At 38.4% G+C, this 24,098-nt stretch overlaps 1 protein-coding gene across 7 annotated transcripts in view; it reads left to right on the top strand.

Annotated features, from left to right (window-relative positions):
* diaph2 (diaphanous-related formin 2) overlaps positions 1 to 24,098 on the top strand; it is a 444,655-nt gene that overhangs the window by 248,274 nt on the left and 172,283 nt on the right. For all 7 annotated transcript variants that reach the window (XM_084132527.1, XM_084132524.1, XM_084132525.1 and 4 more), the window contains 2 exons: positions 15,413 to 15,514; positions 19,109 to 19,348. In XM_084132527.1, the coding sequence (XP_083988653.1) occupies positions 15,413 to 15,514; positions 19,109 to 19,348 (342 nt within the window). The remainder of the gene's footprint in view (positions 1 to 15,412; positions 15,515 to 19,108; positions 19,349 to 24,098) is intronic.

Genomic DNA, 24,098 nt, shown 5'->3' with positions numbered 1-24,098 from the left:
CCCCATCGTCATCCCTGGAACTTAAATAGCCATGGCATGATATCCTCATCCTTGAGGGGGAGGTAATGCACAGGTCCAGTTTTATGTCCTTACACAGTAATGGTATAGGCTTTTTAGTGGCTCTCTGGAATGACAGTAATGCCTCAGTCGTGCCGACGGGATGTTGGCAGAGGTTTGTTGGTAGGCTTGAAGCCACAGACAGTTGGCCTCTGAACAACTCAAGCAATATGGATAGAGAGACTTCTGAGTATTGTTATTTTTCATTTTTCTTTCTCCTAGGGTAAGTTCATGGTGGTTGCTGGTCTACCTTGACATCATTCACACTACATCAAGGAAATGTCATGTCTCAAAATAGGAACGATGGCCAGATGAGTGTAAATTTCCCAGTGGTCACACTCACAATTCAGACTGGCTGTTAGAAGAAATTAGCATATCACGGATGAGCGAGTGATGTTCTATATATTACTTCTAAATAAATGTTTAATAAATGTTAATTCTGTTCTATTGTCTAAGTATTTCATAATTATATATATATATTATTTTATTTTTATTTTTTATGGAAAAAAAAAAATTCTTATTTGAATTCAGATTGGTGGCAATATCAGAGTTCTTCTCAGGCTGTGGTCACATAACAAAGTGTCACTTTCATTTTACACCTTGTATTCTACCCATACATCCTCAAGGTGCATAGTCAAAGGATAATCAAATGATTCACAGCATCCTGTGACACAGCATAATCTTATGTGTAGGTGCCATGAAGAGAAGAAAGTTCTGTATTTTTCTGAATTTGATCTATAATGTAAGTGATGTCTTAGTGTGGGCAGTTTTGCTAAACAGTCACCTACAGCTGCTTTGGAGCTGATTGGTTCAGTGTACTCCATCCTACACTTACAATACTCCTCTAGCTTTATCTGATCATGCGAGCGATGCACATATCTGTAAACCCCAGCAGGCTTGGTGGGGTGTAGCATCCATACAGTAGGCGTGTGAAGCCTCTCATCTAACACTTGCCTGCACAGCTAAGCACTCAGACACTTACTTTTCATTGTCTGGAGAAAAATGCAATGCCTCACTCAGTCGTTCTCTCTCGCTTTCTTTCTTTCTGTCTCTCTCTGACAGGAATGTGGCTTAGCCTCTCTCTTTTGCTTTTATTTTTGACTCTGTCCCTCTTTTCCATTTTTTAAGTTCTTCTTGCTTTGTTGATGTCATTCCACATTTTCCTATCACACAAGCAAAGAACCGTCATCCCAGTGACAACAAAGAGCCTGCAAAACAATCAGATAAAAAGCATTTTTTATAGTCACTGGTCCAAGCAAAGGTCTTCATGAAAAAGGCGTACATGCTGACAGAGACTCTCTGCCCCATTGTAGAGGTGTGACATAGAAGAGAAAGAGATTGAAGACTGGGCATGTGCATAAGAGACCAAGGTTCATACGCCGGCATTGTGTTTGCACCCCTTGTTTTCGCCCCAAGAAGCCATGCTCAGCTCTGCTTTTTTCAAGCCACCAATGAAGCCACAGCCTTAAATCTTACACTCTGACTAATCCCCTTCACTCTGCATCATGCTTTTATATTAATACACATCCATTTCTCTCACGCACAACTGAGTTCAGCAGCTACACCCTTCTGACCCCATATGAAATGTGTGATGATAAGCCTGAAGGTTTTCTTTTTTTCTTTTTTTTTTTTTACAGAAAATCTTGTGTGATTCTGCTAAATCTCTGTAATCAATTTAGACGATAATTAGAGAAACACACACCAGGATTTCTAATTTGCTGCCAGGAAGGCAGTATCTTAAGTTTGTGTTCTCCAGTGGTGCCTTAATCTCTCAAAGAACCCTCCCGCAGCCCTCTGGGAAGACTTTAATGCTGGGATAGTGGTTTTTGGTTCAATGCCCTTGTACCGCTGATGCCAAAAGCCAGAACAATGCAGATATCATTAATAAGCTCTCAAAGGCTCTGGCTCTCTCTGAAATAATGCACCAGTGGCATTATAGTGTGCTGAGAATATGACAACAGACCACACTTCAATGTAATGCAATTTGATGACAAAGTAACAGGTTAGCCCTGATAAAAGAAGAGAATGGTGAGGGATAAACAAGGATTTTGTCAGCAGTTTTCTCGGCAGAAGAGTTTTAGAGAACAATCTCACCGCCCAATCGCTACATTCTCATGGATGAATGTTTCTTATTCTTACTCACTCTCCATACGAGTGTTGTACTTGGGCACTGTGCTGGCCTGGAGCAAAACTTTATCTTGGAATTCTAATAAGCTTTTCTATCTACATCATATTCAAGATGGACTCAACCTTTGTACTCTTTGTATAGCGCTATCAACAGGGAGCTGTGTAATGAACACTAATAGCTTTCATTTGAAAATGACCCACTGCACGTTTCTCTTATAACCTCACATTCTTTCATTACAGCAGGGCTAAGCTCAGCTCAGCTCAGTTAATGCGTTCAATGATAGCCAGTTATTCACAGGAAATAGTACTGTGGGCTTTGATACTTCTGCTGTGATTTCGAGTGATCTTTCCTCTTTTGCTTTAAACTAAACTAAAATATCATCATATCTATTATTGGCCAATTTATTAAGTCATTGCCCAATAACGTGGTGTTAATTGCTATCCAGCTTTCTTCTCTCATTAGATTCACAGATATCTGTGTAACCCTAACTCGATTCATGCATGCTGCATGTTGGAAGCAGAGTCATATACATGCAGTTTTGATTTTGCACACCTTGGTGTGCATTTGAAATCTATAAATAACTAGAATGAAGATAAACAATTTAGTATTTTATATTTATATATATTAACTACTACAAACTATATTGTCCTCTAATCATCTTTTTTAAATATTATCAGAGACTATATATTTAATTCAGCCATTAATTAATTTATTCATGCAGTCCCCAAACTCTGACAAAAAAAAAAAAAAAAAAAAAAAAAAAAAAAATAAAAAATATATATATATATATATATATATATAGTGTTTTCAATCATAGAAGATAGTCTATAGCATGACTGCGTTATGTTTATCATTGTGTGAAGTGGGGGGAGACAGGTCAAACAACTTTTACGGGAACTACAGGACTACGCCACACAGACTGTCAATTTAACAATCAGGTTCTCCCCAGAGCCCAGTGACATCATCACTTACGATGTGTCATTCCATCGATTTTTACCACAGATCGGTGTCACCCCTGTGTTCATAGGCTATTTCCTGAGAGAGTAGATGCATTATGAATGGAAAAAAAAAAAACTGTTCAATTTTGAACATTTGCTTGCCACGTTAGTATGCCCCTGCAGTACCTTCTCGTTGTTATGAATTATGCCAGTCATTCCTTAGTATTCATCCCCACTGACTGCTAGACTACTGCAAAGAAAATGTACTAATGTTACATGTACCTTTGTGCAATTCAGTATTCAAAGGAACTCCATACTTCCCATTTTTCTCATTTTAGCACCTCATGTATTTTTGATCCCTGAGTTGATCAGTTGGAAATGTGCAACGTTCAATCCTGTTTCACTCCTTCCTTGTGAATTATTCTTTATGAGTCCCTTTGGTCAGAATACTTTTCAAACTGCAGATATTTCATACATACACCTACGCTGGCCCTTTTTTAAGGCTCGCTTGCATTCGGTACTAATATGAATAAAAAGTAAATCATGCAAAAATATTATTGCTATTGTATGATTTGTGATGCTAATGTCATATCATTGTAGACTCAAGAATATTTACAGATGACTTTTCTTACATGTTAAGGGATTGTTCACCCCCAAAATTAAAAATTCTTTACTCACCCTCATGTTGTTTTAGAACTTAATCACTTGCTTTCTTCTGTGGAACACACAACAAAGATTTTGAAAAATGTCTCAATGTTTTTTTTGCCCATCTATCCCTTTAAACAACTTTATCTTTTCCTTGATTTGTATATGTTTTGGCATGTACAAAAAGTGCAACAAGTCATTACATAGCATTCGATTTTTAAAAGCTGCTTACCTACTGGTGGTAATGTTTGGCAAATTCGTTTGATGACTTTAGAGGCACAGAAATGACAAAATGAAAATAAAACAGAGTATGATTATTCAATCGTCTGTCCTTGAAATCTCTTTTTGCTACACTCAAAGCACCATAACGGCAGCTAATAAAGTATGTAGCCCAATGCATAATGTGTAATGATGACAGATAACCACACTCTCTGTCCTGTGTGATACAGTACCACAGCTTTAGAGATGACAGTACTGCATTCTTGAGTTTTTAGGAATCTGGCATCACATTAATAGCTTATTAGGGTGATGTAAGGTAGCGTCCTTGACTGAAATCTTCTTAACATTTTCTGAGAAGCCAGTTGTCCATCCTGACGTATGCCCTGTCAGCGCTCCCTCCCACTGCGCCTCACTTCAGCTCTGCTATGGCCTTCTTAGCATGCTTGTGGATGGCTGTGCCTGTTAGGGGTTTCGTGTTTGCCCTTGCTTGTTATTATTGTGTATCTTGTTTGTCAATCACCCGGATTGTCTGCTATTTCGACATTGCCTTCATACATATTCATGAGCCCTCATTATATGGCTCAAAGGTTGGTTGCAGGGCATGGTGACGGTGCCAGCTTTTGTTCTCGAGACTTACAACAGGTGACGAGCAACCTGTGTATTGTTACCTGTCATTTGCATATTGAGAAAAGTACGTTCAGGACAGGACGAGAAGGACAGAGGTGTGCCAAGCTTCCAGATTATTACATAAGCAGAAAAAACTGCTCATCCCCCTTGAGTTTAATTGAAGCTTGGTTTTGGCACAGAGCTGGTAGGCTCCTCTGCATGAGATGCTTATTCAATATCACAATGACATTTTAAAACGATTATTTTCTATTTTAATAAAATGTACAATGTAATTTATTCCTGTAATGTTAAAGCTGAATTTCCAGCAGCCATTACTCCAGTCTTCAGCGTCACATGATCCTTCGGAAATCATTCTAATTTTCGAATTATTATTTCTTATTACCGGTATGTTGAAAACGGTTACGCTGGTTAATATTTTTGGGTTCTTTGATGAAAAAGTTCAAAAGAACATTTCATTTTAATTGAATTCTTTTTGTAACATTTTTAATGAACCCTTGCATTTAATGCACATATATGCACACACACACACACACACACACACACATATACACACACATATACATACATACATATATATATATATATATATATATATATATATATATACATATATATGTATATATGTAAGTATGTATGTGTGTGTGTGTGTGTGTGTATATATGTATGTATGTAACAATATTATCCAAATATAAATGAAAGTCAAAAGCACATTTTTATAATACATTTTTTTTTAAAATTTAAACAAATCCTGTTCATATAGGCTATATGGGCCATTCTACAGAATTGGTTCAAAGTTAGAGTTGGAAACATCTTGAAAAAAAAAAGAAGGTCTTTTTCCACAAAATTTTTATGCATGCAAATTGTATAATATCCAAGGTAAACATTTCTAGTAATTGTGCAGTTAATTCTCATACTGTATTTTCAGAAGGTTTTGGAATATATCCTCTCCCCAAATGTGTCAATAATAAAAAACAATAATAAATAATTGAATGAGAAGGCTTATATTGGCCTATTAAAATTTTGTTTACATCTACCTTGTGAATATATTTTTTGCTATTTTATTAAAAGTTATCACATGTAAATCAACAACATTTACAATTTTAACAATATTTCAAGTGTAATCTTTCTTTTTTTAAAAGTATACATTTTATCATACATTTTTCAAAGTTAAGGATTCATTATTCTGAATATAGCCTACATTGGAACAAACAATATAATAACATCTTAGTTGATGACTTTATTTTTGACAAAACATACTATATATTTAACATATGAGCAGAAATTGGCGATTTGAAGTGGCAGTAGTCTATGTTACTGTAAAAAATGTATCTATCCACAACTAGTCAATAAAGTGTTGTCTTTCATATTTTGTCTGTAACATATTGTTTTTATGATATATTAGGCGCGTTTGCCGACCCCAGAGGGTTAAGCCCAATTTATGCTTCTGCGTCAAACTCCTGCCGTAGCTACGTCGTAGGCTGTGTGTTGCGCGTGTACCCTTCGGCGTACCCTGACGTGCACCTCTCTAAAAATGTAACAACGCGTCAATTCTACGCAGACGCAAGCGCTGTGATTGGTCTGCTAGAACCGTTCCCTCGGGTTACACATGCTCCCTCTGCATGAGTAATTGCGCGTCAACGCGGACAATGACACAGAAGTATAAATTAAAACCAACGTGTTTTCTACAGCATAGAGGCTCCGGCGTAGATGGTTACGAGCTGGTCACGCCGGCGCGACCTATGGGTTGAAATATGTGCCACCAGAAACTGAATTTGAATAATTTATATTTGAATTTGAATTGCTAAACTTGAATAATTGCATTGGAAAACTGAATTTGAATCACATAATGGGCAATTCCACACAAAACTGTCACATCCATAACGCCAACACAATGCCATTGTATTTAGTTGGCGTTATGGATGTGACAGTTTTGCGCGGAATTGCCCTAATTTGAAATTGTATTGTTTAATTTGAATAATTGCATTGAAAAACTGAATCTGAATTGTATATTTGTTTGGAACTGAAGTCCAATACAATTTGATCCTCACTGAATATTCAACTCTCTTTATATCCCCACATTCAGTTCCCACAATTCAGATTCAGATCACCAAATTCAGTTTCAAGTTACTGTGACAGACATCCGGGTAGTTGGAGGATGAAGGAAGAGCAATCGAGCGCAGATCGATATCGATAGATAGAGTCATTATATCTCATGTTATATCTATGAGATAGACTTCAGTGTCGCAGGATCATCACTCAGCACTAATATGCCAGACTGTTGTGCTGCTTATGGATGTTAGAACGAAAGAAATGGAAAAAAATAAAAATAAAAAATAACAGCAAGGGATAACATTTCACAGGTGAGAATGAAACCTATGGCCTCTCTCTCTCCGTGGCCCGCAGCAGCGTCTCTTCTCCCGGGCAGGAACACAGCTTCACCTCGCTGCTGCACCGGTCCCCGCTGATCCAGATGGGACCGGCCAAAGACATAGTGGTGATCGGGAGTACGTATATTTCGGCGGGAAGTTCCACTGCCTTTGCCGGTGGCCGGCGGACGGAGAGAAACTACAGCGGGGCAGCAGAGTTTGTCTGCGGCTGCAGGATCTAGAGACTTACTGCCCGCTTCCTGTGAGCCAAAACCGACACAACGTTGCTGGAGGAAATAGTTGAGTTTTCTTTTGCTGAAGAAAATAGTCCGTTCCGCGTCCATAGCAACGCTCTGTTTTTCATGGCAACGGTGTGATATACTTATTACATGGCTTGGTTGAATTCCAATGTGCGAAGTATATCACACCGTTGCCATGAAAAACAGAGCGTTGCTATGGACGCGGAACGGACTATTTTCTTTAGCGGAAGCAATACAATCTTTTTAAATCAATAAACTCCTTTTTAAATCAATAATTTGTGTCATATTATTTATTTATTTTGTAGGTAGCCATGTAATAAGCGGGATAATGTATAGCGAGGCGGTTGTTATAGCGAATAACAACCCCTTCAAGCTGATTCAAGACCTGTCGGGGTTGTTATTCACTATAACAACCGCCTCGCTATATACATTATCCCTTATATATATATTCAGGCAGATATATACTGTATATAAGGGATAACTCTATCTATCGATCTGCGCTCGATTGCTCTTCCTTCATCCTCCAACTACCCGGATGTCTGTCACAGTAACTTGAAACTGAATTTGGTGATCTGAATCTGAATTGTGGGAACTGAATGTGAGGATATATAGAGAGTTGAATTTTCAGTGAGGATCAAATTGTATTGGACTTCAGTTCCAAACAAATAAATTCAATTTCAAATTATAAAATTCAAATTCAGTTTTCCAATGCAATTATTCAAGTTTAGCAATTCAAATTCAAATATAATTGATTCAAATTCAGTTTCTGGTGGCACATATTTCAGCCCATAGCGACCACCGTCCCCAGAGGGTTAAAGGAGTGAAAGTGAGGACCAGCCAAAATGTCCTCACTTTACTCTCTTTGTCCTCACTCCGATTGTCTAAAACTCAAACCGGTCCTCACAAAGATAGTTTTACAAGTACGAGCACATGCAGGCACACCCACACACACACAAAATGTAACAGACTGCTCAGGTGTTAATTTCCCCCATATTCTGGAAAAAAAATTCTTTAGAAAGACAAAATTAATGTCATGGTAGGTATGTCAGCTTTGCCAGTTCTATCGCTCAATGACCCAAATAATCCATTTTTTTTTCTTTTTTTCTCTCATTTAGTTTAATGCGATTTTGGAATCTGTCATCCCAGGTTTGTCGCCTGTCAGTCGCCAACTGTGGCTAGTGACTGTGACAGTCTGAGGTGTTGATTTAGCGGAGTAGAGATCCCTTTCTAATCTGTCAGAGTGCGACTCTGTAGATTAGCTTAATGCCAACTGCACAACCCTCTAATGTGTCGCATGTTGTGCCCATTGAGGAAAATTAGCCTCCTGAGTGACTGTGTATCTGTGTATTCTCTGTCTGTTTGTAAGATCACCAGGTGTCAGTCTGGCCACTCTGCCATAAAGCCCAGGTTGGTGGAGTGTTGCAGTGATGTTTGTCCTCCCATATGGGGAGATTTGGGCCTAATGGCCTAATGGTTAGAGAGTCAGACTTGTAACCCAAAGGTTGACGGTTCGTTTCTCAATACCAGCAGGAAAAATCTTCCAACCTCAATACCCATGACTGACGTGCACTTGAGCAAGGCACCTAACCCCCAATCCATCAATGGGTGGCAAAAAGGGCTGTCCACTAACTTGGATGGGTTAAATGCAGAGGATAAATTCTGAGTATGGGCTGCCATACTTTGCCGTCACGTCACTTTTTTATATATGATCACGGAGCTCAACCATCAACCATCAGCTTGATGTTGGTGACCAGCTTTAATTAAGACCAACTTTAATTAAGCCCCTTCTCCATAATTTGCTCAGTTTAGCCAGGAGACCAGCTCTAGGAAGAGTCCTGGTTGTTTCAAACTACTTCTATTAAGGAGTATGGAGGCTGCATGCTTTTGTGAACCATCAATACAGCAGGACCATCACACCTGTCTTCCCCAGATCTGTGGCTCGACACAATCCGGTCTCTGAGCTCTACAGGCAGTTATTTTGACCTCATGGCTTGGTTTTTGCTCTGATATACATTTTCAGCTGTTAGATCTTTTATTGAGAGGTGTGTGCCTTTCCAGATCATACCTATTCAATTCAATTTGCCCCAGGTTATCACCACTCGAAGTGTAGTAACACCTACAAGATGCATTTCAAGCGTCCCAGAAAAAGGTATGAATACATATGCAATGTAATTATTTTAGTTGTTTATTTTTAATAAATTTGCAATTATCACAAATCTTTTTTTCTTTTAATATTATTATTATTTTATTATGGTGTATGTGGGAAAAAAAAGTAGTTAATTTAGCAGCTAAGTTACAGGGTTTGAAAACTTTCGCAAGCCACTGTACATGTCCTTAAAATAGTCTGCCGTGTTTTGGTGCAAGTTCCTGGGAAGTGTGTGATTACACTTGCAAGTGGAGTGCTGTGTTATTAAGTCATGAGACACAGCTGTGATAAAATTGTGACCTAATTTCGTAGACCAATGCTGTATTGCATCCTAATTGGATAGAAGCTGTTTGCATTGACGGTGTCATGATAATTACCCTGCTTATTTATTATAATAAGTAAGTTTGATAAGGACTGCATGTGCATTAGGTTTCTGAGAGATAAGGTGACTAACTCATCAAACAGGTCGTTCAACTCTGATGTCGGGCTGAATCATGCGCTCTACATTACATGGAAGAACAGATTTACTCTAATCTGAGCCATTTATTTCTCTTAGAGGCATCACATTGTGACATTTTTGTTGCATGATACATAAGCTTTCTTTACAGAGATCAAAGTATTCTCTTCAAAATAAAGTCATTATGTGCACAAGTAAAATATTTACTGAAACACACAAATATAGCCCTCATGAAGTAATATTTTTAAAATGTCTGTCTGGGTATGTTACAGAGTTCTCCAGTATTGATTTAAGCAGAGGTCCCTGAAACGATTTACCGAAAGCTGTGCCGAGACCTGCTGAGACGGCACGGCAGGAAGGCGACTGTATAATGTTTCATGTGTGCTTGGCCAAGAGAGAGCCTGAGCTGCATGCGGCAATGCGTCCCAAAAAATTAAGAACAGATCAATTAGAAGAAAAAAAGGAGGGCGAACAGACTCTGTTATCACATCTGTCAGCCCTATCCACAACAGACCTGACTGGTTCAGACGAGGAGTTCTGTGTTTGGCATCACATACAGGCAAGGTTACAGCCCCCCGTGCACCCCTCCTTTTGTGAATTCTTTCAGTTTAATAAAGAGTTTATTGCTGGTAGAACATTTTTATTGATTGTGCTGTCCCTGGGAGGGTAATTTGAGATTTGTTGATCTTCCCTCGTTTCTGACTTTACCGTTGGGCATATGCTTTGCTGAGCCGGGGAGAGTCGTCCGTGGGAGTAATTTATTTCCATCTACCCAAGCATGGTGCGCCTGTTGTAATGGCTGTTCTTTTTCCCTTAGCCTGTATTGTGCATGCTGTCTCACTTATTGGGTTAACAAACCCTCTGCTGATGGATAATCAGATAAGTGTAAAAACACTCCTTTGACTTAGAGGCTGTGTTTGAAATGGAAAACTAGATTGCTACTTACAGAACACTGTACATTAAAATGTATATGTTTGTTTATTATTTAATTTATTGTTAGTTTCAGTAAGTGGAACAGTAGGCACTATCCCATTTTAAACATATTTTTGTCACATGACCTTGTGGTGTTGCATGTGAGTGGCATCTTTTTATCAAGAAAATAAAAATGGCTAAAACATGGTTATCTTGCATATATGTACAATATATAAGCGTACTATTTATTATTACTGATATTGGCTGACTTTTTCATTTAATTGTGTTGTTTAATATTGAATATTAAATGGTGTATGCTCATTTCCCCTATTTTTACATTTAAACTACAGTTGCCATCATCTAATGTTCAGTTAAAAAAAAAAAAAACACTCTTAAATAACTAACATACCAACAACACTTTAATATTTTGCAGATTGTGAAATTAAAAATATATCTTTCATACCTCCAATAATATTGTGAGAAATAATATTAATATTATATGTATTGTTTATTGTCCATGACATCACAATAATTATTAGCTTATTGCTAAGTTTAGATATTGGTGCATTCCTATTATTATTATTTTTTTTTCTTCTTTTTTTTTTTTTTTTTTCTTTGTAGAAAACATGTCTTAAATTTTGGCAGGAACATTAAAAAAAAAAAGGGGGTGTTCATTTATCACATTGGAAATGGAAGGTAGCATTGAGAGACAAAGTGTTCCATGCAGTGCATTGCTGATTTTGGCAAATGTCTTCAGAGTAATTTAAGCATTCATATAGTATTCATACTATACTCTATACGGCAGAACTAGTAAGACTAGTGTGGAAGTATGCTAATCTGAACATATCCAGAGTCTCTGTTCTGACTGAAGACTTACAATTATTAACTTGGCATAGGTTGAGTGTGTGATCGGAAAATGTGAACATCAGAGATCAAAGTATACTGCTGGAAACCTCAGATATTTTCATTCAGTCTAAATGTTTTCTTATTCTGAGCCTTCTCTGTCCTGCTTTCCTTCTCTCTATCCTCTTCCAACACTGGATTAATTCCTGTATCATTTAAGAACTTGGCAGTCATTACACTTACAGACTCTCCTCGTTTTAACAGTTACATGGAAACGTACCAAAGCACAAGTAAATGCACCTTAATTCCGGTGTTTCACTCAACATTGAAATTGCAGTCTTCCCAGGCACAATAGCAGTGCTCAGTCAGTGCAAATTATGTCCGTTCGTCCATCCATCCATCCATCCATCCATCCAATCAAATTTTATTTATAAAGCACATTTAAAATCAACCTTGCTTGGCCAAAATGTTGTACAAGAAAGTAAGAGAAAAAAACAAAACGGAGCAAGAAACATAAAAGTTACCGTAGATTAAAAGCACAAGAAAAAAGTGTTTTTATCAAGAATTTAAATGATTCGCTGGACAGACGAGATCGTTGGACAGACGAGATGTTGATCTCTTGATCTAAGTGATCTGGATGGATTGTGAGTGAAATTTAAGTCAGAAAGGTATTTGGGGACTTGGTTGCTGAGAGATTTATAAACAAATAATAGAATTTTAAAATAAATTCTGTATCGGACTGGTAACCAATGCAGACAACGTAGGATTGGGGTGATGTGATCTCGTTTTTGGCTGCCACTGAGCAGACGGGCAGCCGCGTTTTGGACAATTTGGAGACGAGAGATGGAAGAGAGCGGTAACCCGACATATATAATAAGTTATACTGTAGTAGACGAGTCGTGTTGAAATAAAAGCGTGAATAACTGTTTCAAAGCTATCCCTGTTTAAAAATGGTTTGACTTTGGCTATCCGGCATAGGTGGTAAAAACTGGCGCTGACTGTGGCATTGATTTGTTTGTTCACAGCTTGTGTTCGTGAAGACAGTCTTGTAATCTCTTATATGTAAAGTTATCTTTATGTTTTATAGGTATGTAGAGTTGGGTCTCATCCGCATAACAGTGGTACGACACACCAAATCTACTCATAATTGATACTCCATCCATCCATCCATCCATCCATCCATCCATCCATCCTGCATGCTACATAACAGAAGAAATGCATATTAAATATGAGTTAAAATTCTTGTATTATTTCTATAATTAAAGCATTCAAATAATTAATTTAATTAATTTAAAATAATAGCTTAAAAGTTGTGTAGCTATTGGTTAACATTATCCTATGTGAAAAGATAATTGGAAAAGGACATTTGTTTTAGAGGAAGAAAAGTTTGCATTTAGATTAAAGATTACAAAACTTTTTTGTTTTGTTTTAAACCTTAGGAATAACCTGCACGAATGAGTCTCTTAAACTAAGATCAGGAACTTAAGGAAGTAAATAAGGTCATGAAGTCTGAAATGACATTGAGATGAGCAGTGTCTTGAAGAATAAAGCGTGACAGCATGCATGTATCTGGTCCTGCAGTGAGAGTCCAAATGGCTGGATTATTAGCATAGCATGTCTTGTCTGCTAGGGCCCATGCTCTGCTAACCCCCCTCCCAGATGCAGATTGAGTCTGTAGGCCTGGAGAGAGCAGACTGATTCATTCAGAGTTCAACTGCCTCTTACCAACCCTCCCATATGGCTCTGCTTGCGTGTCATTTGCTCAAGATGCGGGACTCCGATAATTATGTAAACCATAGACGAGCGTATTAGCAATTAACAGCGTTTTCTCTCCTGTCACTTTAGCCCCATTTGTTTCATCTTCCCTCCTTCTCTGCTCCATTTGGCGGGTTGTCCTATAGATGCCTTTGGAAAGGAGGCAGCGGCGAACCCTAATCGCTTGTCTCGTCTCTGCGAGTGGCGATGGAGAAATACAACTCCAATAATGAGATTTGGCGGCACATTAGCAATGATGATTGCTGTGGCTGAATGGTGTGCTGCTGTGTTGTTGTGCTTCATTCAAAATCAATGATACATTGTTTAGGGGAGCTTTGTTCCTCAGCCGAACCGCCGGGCTAATGTTCCTCAGACTCTTTCAGACAAGAGAAAGGCCGTTTTACCGTAATCCCTCCCCCTAACGTGGCCGATCTTTGCTGCTCGATTGCAGGCTTTTTCTGAAACATCTCAAAGCCTCTCAGCACATTTATTTAATTTAACATCTGAGATGATGGAGTCAACTGTCAGTTTTATCTCATTGTCCAGACAATTATAGGCTTCTGACACATTTTTATTTTAGTCTAGGTTTGCTTTGAACTTGGGAAAGTGGATGTGTTAGGCATCCTTAAAAAAAGAGCTGTGCTTATGCATATATTCATCTATTCCAGAAAGAACAAAGCTAATGATTATCTCATCAAAAGCAAGCTCATGTCTTACGGAGAAAAAGAGAAAAAAATCTCTACAATGCTGTCTGTGTTTACTATTGAGAATAGTACCAAACTCACTGGAGTTTAAAGGCCTAGTTTATAGTAATATCACATTTTTCTTTATCGTACTGCTTTCTGAACATTCCTTTGTACGTGAGAGATTCTTATCCATTATTTATTTGAGTAAAGTTCATCAAAATCCCTCAGCACTAGATACACTTTATTTTGTTCAATATCCAGGTGTCAGTGCATTGGCTTTGTGTTGCGTCAGGCTTATTATTGTCAGCACGACATTTGAAGTTATTTCAGAGAGAGACCACATAAAAGCATTTAATTAGGATTAGGCCATGCTTCCAACAGGGAGGACAAGAAAGGCAGTTATTGTTAATATTTCAGTTATGTACTTACAGTATATTGAAGATATGACACACATGCCAGCCCTCACATCAGCTGGAGCTTGTAATATGCTGGGAACTCAGCAGGATTGGCTATGTGTGATTATGCCAACCAAATTAGAAGACATAATGAGAGAGGAAGTCTACCAATGAAAAGGGCACCTCTTCTTTGGTGAAAAAAAGTTGCCATGCTTCTTTTCATTTACTCAGCTGACCTTTATGAGCACAATTAGCATTTAGAGAAAATGAAGGTTTCATTCGCCCACATCACCTACAGCGTGCTTTTAGTCTTAGAGGTAATTGTGAAGTTGTACGAGCAATATGAAAATGTTTTGGGGTGTAAAGGTAGGCAATAGAGTTCCTGATATCGGTAAAGTGGCAAATTTTTTGTGGCAAAATTGGCTGAAAAGAAAAGAAAGCCATAAATATCAGGGACATTTCAGTGACATCTTAAATTATATGGGCATGGGGGTGGTATTTATTCCCTTATTTCTCATAGTCACCTTGAACGTCATTTGCTCAGCACTGTAAAACTTTGACCTCGGCTGAGCTCCAAGAGTAATGCATGGCAGATTTTCTTTGGAGAGTGTTGGCACTATCTAGTCCCAACTTGTTAAGAAGCTGAAGAAAACAAGATGGAGTCAAGATCAGCATTAATATTTCCCCTTGAATTGAGCTTCTATAGATTTTTAAAGCCCAATCTGAGATTGGCAGTGTGCAGGAATAGGGAAAGATGTGAACATTAGGGAGTCTCTATGTGAATCGCAAGTGTGTTTCAGACTGCCAGCATAAGGCACAATAGCATATAAAGCTATGGCCTCATTTAAACCATACTCCACCGTCTACCATCTCTCACATCCCTGCGATTAGTTCACCAAATTACCTGGCAGCAGGTGTTTTCTCCTGTGGTACTGATGGGTCTGTTTGCACTTTTTTTTTTTTTTTTTTTTTTTGCAGAACCTGATCAAAAACCTTCCTGAGCAGAAGGAGCTGAGCAATCTGGCAGAGCTGAAAAACGAATATGAGGAGCTTTGTGAATCAGAACAGTTTGGAATTGTGGTGAGTACTGAGATTGTTCCTAAAATCACTAGAATAGCTCCAGGAGACTTTTACACATTTCAGGGCTCCAGACTGAATGTTTACAAATGAGACAAAATGTAAAATATGAATATTCAAAATATGTATTATTATTTGTATTAGATAAAGTTTTTTTTATCAGTTCCCAGACTAAAGTGTTTACAAATAAGACAAACCTTTTCTTTCTTTTTTTTCTTCTTTTTTGTCTAAGTATCAGTTGCATTTATGATAGATTTTCTGTCATGTAAGGCTAAAAATCAATTAAGAATCAGTGCTGTTCGTTTATGTTTTTGAAATTGGTTGTTCATATGACAGAGTTGTTAATGATAAACATTCACAGCAGAGCTGTGATGCAATGAATAGTATTCCAGTTGTAAGGTGAAATCGATTCTAAGCAAGATCTTTGTTTTGGGGGAAGCAATAAGGTGGGTGTTTTGTTTGAACCATAATCAAGTCAATGTTTCACTCGACTTTTGTTCTCCCCTAAAAGGCAGAAATACTGTTACAAAGTGATATATCTATGTGGCACAAATACTGTTCTGGATAATTAGAGGAACTTGAAATTGGAACACAAAATGATTTGAGTGAAAAACACTCAAGAGCAATAGTCAATTTTATATTCAATCTATTTAAAAAATAGAAACACTCCTGTGTATCGACTCAGCCAATCAGCATGTACTTTTAGTGACTGCTGGTTTAAAAAATGCACCCAATGAACTGCAGTGCGTATGTAGGGCATGTTTATGGACAGTAGACATACATAGTATTACAACTATATCTACTGCAACTGTTCCATACCTTTTCTGATCTTTTGCTTCCAATGGCCAATACATATATGAATATGGATGACACCATGATCAACCATGTGTTTTGAGCAATTGTGTAATTTAACAACTTAAAGTAATTTGATTCCTAAATGTTTCAATGTTGGTCAATGTTTGAGTCTGGAGTGCAGCCTTTTCCAGAGACACTGTGCAGGTGCCATACCCGGAGCTTGGAATCATTCCGTACACTTTTCAATTGAAGAAATAACAACATCAGAAGCCAAACAAAACGTGGTACAAAACACTGGGCCTGGCACCAGCACCAATAATTTGGCAAAAAAGGGGGGTTATCTCACACTAAAAAGCATTCCAGCTGCCTATCGATTTTATCAATCTCATTTTCTTAGTCTTTTCTTCCCCTCTAATTCGTTCTCTCTCTTTTGGCTCCGGTTCACTGTTTCTCCTCTACTTTCGTCACACTCCAGTGCATAACCCTTCACACGTCTCTGTTCCACATCCGCCTGTTTGTTTCCTCCACTCCCTCTCTCTCTCTGATACTAAAATCACCCTCCATTCCATTTCTGTTGCTGTTCACACCAATAGCTCTCTACTTCCGTGTGAAGGATTTTGAACTGAAAAGCAGAATGGGGGGCATCGGGAAATTAGGCATAGACAGAGAGAGCAGGAGAAAGAATGCCTTCAGGCTCCATGCAGGATCAGCGCTATTCAATATATAAAGAGACTGAGTAATGTATAATTAAAAGGCCAAGAATATAAAGGGCATTTTTTATGACAAGTCAAATCTGGTAGCCTGGTTGTGACTGACAGAAGCTATGATTTTGATTAATAATAAAGAGTGAGCCAGAGCTTTATTTTACTACAGATCATGAATAGGTCCCGAGTTCTTAAACTGGAAAGGCTTTTAGACTTCCTCTATTCCTATATTGACCAGATCCCATTAAAATTGGCCTTTGTCTTAACTTTGTCTCAAATATTTAAGCTTCTCTCTACATCGGTTAGTTCTGCCCAGTGCACAGGCCTTCACTTGATGAGACTCGCACCTGGATTAAAGGAATAGTTCACCCAAAAGTGAACAATTCTGCCATCATTTAATCACCCTATGTGGTTAAAAAACCCTATGGCTTTCTTTCTTCCATAAGATGCAAAAAAGAGAACAAGTTAACTCTTTTTGTCAATTCTTTGCTTGTCAATTCCAATATATATTGACAGCTTAATCAATGGATTGTCTTTAAGTGACTGTGACTTTAAGAAAGGTGCTATATAAATACAACTATTTATCTAAATCAGTAATCAAAAGCGGCTAGCATAAACTTTGTTGTTGTCATGACAACTGGTGCCCATTTTGTTTTCCGTGAGCTGTAAACAAATGTAATAAAATAAAACTAATAAATCAACATTTTTGCGTGCAGCTAAGTTTATGTATTTGGTGTATGTATGTATTCTTACTTTATATAGACAAGAGCACTCTGCCTAACATCTCTCTTCTTTTTTTTTTTTTCCATCAGATGTGTTTGGAATAACATGAGGGTGAACAAATGATGATAGAATTTCCATTTTTTGGGGGGTGAACGATTCCTTTAAGCACTCCAAATCATTTTTCTTTTACATAGCAACTCTTCCTTACAGTTGTAGTCAGATGTAGTCCTGTCATGCACAGATCTAGGTTGATGCATATGCATTCCTTCACTGATATTATGGCGCTTCTGACAAACCTGCTGGTGACAGCAGATTCACATAGGAATCAATTCAGAGCAGGGTAACAGAACAACCGCTCTGTGTTTTGTCTTTCACTACCTGTGTCTTTGGAGAGCGTAATGAAGCACGTTGTGACAGTCTCCTCCTGTGACTGCGCTCAAGGCGGGTAATATACAGGCAGCCTGTGGAAGCACCTCATCAACACCACCTTGCACTGCTCCTTTGGGAAATAAGTCACTCTCAGCTCGTCTCCCTCCAGAGCTGTCACCAACTCACCCTCTTTTATTGTGATTTCCTCTTATACAGAGAAATCAAATCTGGATGTGCAGGGAGGAGGTGGGGTGGGGTGATGCATGGGGGCGTGAGGCCGATTCTGGGTTTTTTGATCGGCAACTTGCTCATAAAGATGAATAAATGTGAGCGGTAATGGTACATCCTGACTGCATCTCTGGGCTGCCTGCGAGCATCAGATTATGCAGAAATCTGGAGCAAGAGTGTCTGAGGTCGCCCTCCTCAACGAGCAGCTCCTGTAGGATTCATGTTGTTGTTTTTGTCTCCTTGTTCCTTCCTCTCCTCCTCCTCCTCCTTGCTGTCTTTTAACTGAAATGTCATCTCACTCTAGCACCAGAAACAATTATATTGTTGCTGTTATTACGGTTAAATGTAATTATAGGTGAACGGCAAAATCTGACATTTATTCGTACAAGATTTGTTGCAAAATTTCTGTTTACAGCGTTAACACAATTGTGCTGGTAAATACTTCATTTTATTTATGGTATTTTTTGCCACTGTGTCATGGCTCAGATATATTTGACCTTCTTTATGGTTTTATTGTGAATGATTCATCAAGTGTGCTGTATTCTAAGGGGAAAAAAGAGGTTTAGTAATCTTTACTCTAAATGTGCTGTTCCTTTTCCACTTTAGGCCATTCAGTCCTTTTGAAAATGCTAACCAATAGCTAAATAACTATTTAGTCCTAAAACAGATAGAAAAACTGGTTTCATTCTGAAATATTTCATATTCCAGAAGTAATCCTTGTGTTTGTGTTGTGATAACTGAGGATGTGTAAGTTTAAATTGTTTTTTCTCCATTTCAGATGAGCTCAGTCAAGATGCTGCGTCCTCGACTGAACGGGATCCTGTTCAAGCTGACGTTTGAGGAGCAGGTGAACAACATCCGTCCAGATATCATGAACGTGACATTCGCCTGCGAGGAGATAAAGAAGAGCGAAGGTTTCAGCATGCTCTTGGAGATGGTGCTGCTGGTCGGGAATTACATGAACGCTGGCTCCAGAAATGCTCAAACATTCGGCTTCAACATCAGCTTCCTCTGCAAGGTACAAAACCAAATGGAATCCTTTTTATATTTTCCTGACACTATGCCATATGTGCTTAAATTACAATCACAAGTACTAGGCCATCTTTAATCGCCAAAGTCCTGTTCCAGTAGTCAAGAACGCAAGTACAGAGAACGCATGATAGTACCTGGATGTGTTCTTGTTATCAAGGATGCATCGAGTGCAGAATCAAAGAGAATCAAACTAAAAAAAAATCCCAGAAGTCATTGTGGGCGGAGGATGTACGGAAGCCTGTAAGCTTTAAAAAAATCTCGTTCTCACTTAAGAGATTTCTACAAATATGTGACGGCTCATAAAATAAACATTTGTCATTTTGTTTGACACAATTTTTATAAAGTTCTAATACCTGGAGAAATCCTGCAATATTTTTTAATTGGCGTATTTAAAATAATCTTAACGTTGACAAAGCGTAACATTAAATATACATATTAATTTACACAAATACTCATGTAAAATAAAAAGATATCAAATAATAACAATAATGTAAGTAAATATTTTAATAGGCCTGTGATGTTGTGTGTTATTTATTGTGCATTGGATGGTGCTGTCCCACTGCCTAATATGTGCTGAACGATCAGTTGAGCAACAATATCACAGCACATCTCAATTCTCACAAAGATGCATTCTGTGTCCTTGTATCCTTCCAAGTTTGTTCTTTCAAGGTAACTTGGCAAGACTGGGCTCCACGAGAATTCAAAGCCGTTCTTTCCCTTCTTATAATTAAGAAACAGCCAAGTTCTACACTGCATTCAAAATAAGATTATAGAGAACTTAGTGGAAATGATAATAGCTCATGGATCGCAAGGGGTTTGAATCTACAATCTGTCGGGAACCAGACCAAAAAGCTTCTACTGCACAACTTGGTATTTAGCAGATACTTTTATCCAAAGCAACTTGGAACACTCCTCTTACAGGCACATTGCCCCTTAAGTGCCTTGCTCAAGCTTAAGCACAATGGTGATGGTGATGCATCATCCCATGTGGGATCTGAACCTTCAACCTTCCGGGTACCAGTCCAGAGCTATTGAGCAAGGCGTGTGCATACTTAACCTCAGGATGAAAGCATGTGCTAAATAACAAGTAGTAAAATAGTAACATGTTTAAGTAATAGCTGTTTTTACCTGAAGCTGAAATCATCATGAAATGCCTGTTAGGTGCAATAGCTGTCTTGGGTTTAGTGATTATTGACAGTTATTGACAAACTTGACTACTCTACACCAAATGACAGTACGCTATTCTTCAGAATATGATCTACTCTAGTACTGTTATTTGTGTTTCACAGGTTATTTGTAGAGCTGGCAGGTATGCCTCCCTACTGAGATCATTTTAACTGTTACCTGAATGTGTATGAAAGCTGTAACTGCTTTTGTTGTGTATGTAAGATGGACATCTGGCTGTGTGTTTCACAAGCTGATTTGGATAGCGAAGCCATTTGGTCCCGCTATGAAAGACAGCCACCCCCCTGCCGGTGTTCCCATGCAGCCAGAACTACACCGTCACTCTTAGTTACATCTCTTTGCTGGCCTTGTCATCTATTCGGAGGTGTCCCAGATGCTGCTGGGACACAGGTGTCCCAACCACAGGGGTTTAAGCTGGAGCCAGTTGTGGCATAGCTGAATGGTTATTCTCACTTTTCCCAATTTTCAGTTATTTACTTTTAAGCACAGACAAATTGCGTTTCCAAAGACCACTGAATTACAGTTTAACACTAGTAATTTTTCAAAAAGATGCGGCAATTTCATTGAATAGTTTTATAGTTTGAGCTTTAATCAACGTTCGCTTTTACACAACTCTCTAAAACACCCCAGTACCACCACACACTCGTGCTCGGAAACATCTGAGTCCTTGATGACCATCTCACTTTCTCTTAAAGTGTGTCTGCATGCAAATTGGTATTTGATTAAAAATGAGGGTGCAAGTTTACTTTGTCAAAAACTGCATGCACACACACTTTTCATAAGGAAGTCCTTCACCTCTTTCTGTCAGTTCCTCAGTTATATTTTTGTTCATCACTGCACTTATGCACTCAATTCATTCCAGTGTATGTCTGGTTCTTGGCTGGCATTTGAATGAGCTCAGTGCCAAACAAAAAATGTTTTCTCATTGAGTATGGTGGCTTTGGAGGTGACATGGATAGTTTTTTTTTTTTCTCATCTCTGTGTTGGATGGTGTTATGGCCCAGAGGGAGGACACCCCTGATGGGTGACCCTGCCCTGAGCATGGGCAGTTGAGCGGAGAGGATCCAGTGGTCACCCGAGCTCGTCGCTCGGTGGTATTTTCTCTGACCTCGTCATAAAACCTGACCTTGGGTCTCGCAGTAGCGGACTAACACACTGTCATCAGACCTCTCTATAGCTCCCATCGGCTGTTCTCTGACTCTGTGTTATGCCCAATAATACGTTTTTAAACACATGAACTAAAATGACAGTGTCTATACACTGCCTTTCATAGACATGTTGAGTCCTTGCCCCCTTCCTGATGTAATGTATCAGTGTCTTTTTTTCTTTCTTTTTTTTTTTCTTTCCTTCCTTCCTTCCTTCCTTTTTTTTTCATTCCTTAATTTTTCATTCCTTAATTTCATTAACCCTTAATTTCATTAACCCTTAGTTTTATTTCTTTGTTTGAGCGGTCTAATGATTCAGAATTGCATACCTACCTTTTTCCCTTCCTTCTTCCTCCCTTAAGTCTTTTGCTTTCTTTCACTCTTTTTTTTTTAAATATGAACTGTCAAATGATTCAGGAAAATTGCATTCATATTGGTCAGACTCACATTTACAGAACATTAGTGAAGTGCCTGCAGTGCGGACAGCTTTTCGCTTGAGCACTGATTGGGCAGTTATTGATAGACAAAGGGAAATGCCCACATTCTCAATCAATTCAGTCAAGTAAATGGCCCCCTACGTGGCAGACCTCAGCTTGCTAACGAGCTCATCAGGGAGGGCCGGTCATGGGCTGACCCGTGAGTCTCACAGTCACACTTGGTACCATCTGTAGATCTCATTTGCATATTCCAGAAGCTTTTTACTGGTTAGCATTGCTGTTAGCTCAGAACTGCCTTGAAAAAAAAATTGCTCCTGTGTTTAAGTCCTTCTGTTTTTCTTTAAACATCTGGTGTTATAAAAGAAACAGCCGATTATAGTCACCAACATCAGTGAGTATAGCCGTTTGCCGTGTGTAAATTAAGAATCTAGCTTTTCTCACTCCTTACTAGACAAACACTGCTATGTCAATGTTCAGGCAGTGGCAAACAGTCAACTGATTCCTGCAGTTCTAAACACAGAAGTCACTCCATTCAGACATGTATAAAATATGTTCAGTGCCAGAGTGGTTCAAATGTGTAGACTGCACTATATCTAAACTCATTGTTTTGTAAAGCAGTTAACTTTATTTGTATTACATTTCAATACATGCAATACATTTTTTACAGAGAAAAAAAATAATAATTTATGAGAATTTGTTTTTATTTAATTCTGGGCCACAACCACTGTATATATTAAGGGGGACTTTGCCTTCCTGATCAAGCTAAATTGCCGTTTTAAAATTACTTCTCTTAAACATTTGGTCTGCCTAAATCCTGAAAATGTGGTTGCATGCACTTTTTTTTAGCCTATATATCAAAAGAAAATTTGAACAGAGCCTGAGCCATGTCTGGATTTTGGGGGGCATGTATGAAGTGTGTTTTCATCTATGGAGATCCAGTACCTTTGACCATCATCTCTCAGAGACACACATAGTATCTCGGCTCTTTTAAGCTTCAGTTAACTTTAATCTTACAGTATGTGTGAGCGTAGAAAGTAACCTTCTGTTGTGGATTCTTGACTCCTTGTCATATACTTTTCAAAAAAGTAACTTCTGTAGCGAACATTTGACATTTTTCAGGAAAGGTAGACTCAGAGGAATGCACACAAAGATTATGGCAACTTCAAATGAAATCAACCATGTGGGAAAAGGCTTACTCCACAGCAAAGCCCCTTTCAAAGCTACAAGCATGAAAAGGTATTAAATTACAGATAATATTCATTAAATCTGGATTTGCTCTCTGCTTTTGGGGTTGTTTAAGCATGATACTTTCCAGTAGAGATGTCAGAAGAGTTTATGAAGATTGAACCTTTATTTTGGCTTTTTTAAGTCTTTTACAATGTTTCCACTTTGTTAAACAGATCAAATGTGTTCAGCTGTCACCATTTAGTAATTTCAATGTTTATGTTGGCAACTTGTAGATTGAAAAGAAGAAAGAGAAATAGGTAGAGTATTCTCCCTCATATATGTTATACACAGTATCTTTGCGTCATTTCTCAGCTTTTTAGAGATTCTCTCAGTTCCGGTTGTCTTTCTCACAGATGGCATGGATAGTGAGCTCATGGACAAATGAACTCCCTGAGCTACCTCACTCCCCACCCCAAAACTGCCAGAGGTGTAGCCTGAGGCCTTCTGATTTTCACTTGTCATTCTTACTAAGTAAACTTGCCTCATGGCAGGCTCTGAGCTTTTAGATTAGTCTATTGGCTACCATTCTAGTCCAGGCTGTCTGCCATTGGTAGGCAAAATACGCCAGTCGCCATCAGCGTCTTGGTATCTCTTTCTTCTTCCATGCCCCTCAGCTGTTGTGTGTTGGAGTGTGACTTTCCCATAGTTTCCTTGACTAAATAAAAACACAAACTACTGCTGTGAAGATCTATGCACAATCAATGCCTGGGTCCTTTGGCAAAATGTGTAATTGAGCAATCAG

Source organism: Abramis brama (assembly GCF_963993115.1).
Source record: "Abramis brama genome assembly, chromosome: 13".
NCBI lineage: Eukaryota > Metazoa > Chordata > Actinopteri > Cypriniformes > Leuciscidae > Abramis > Abramis brama.
The sequence above is the reverse complement of the archived record's forward strand: the minus strand, read 5'-3'. Positions and strand labels throughout refer to the sequence as shown.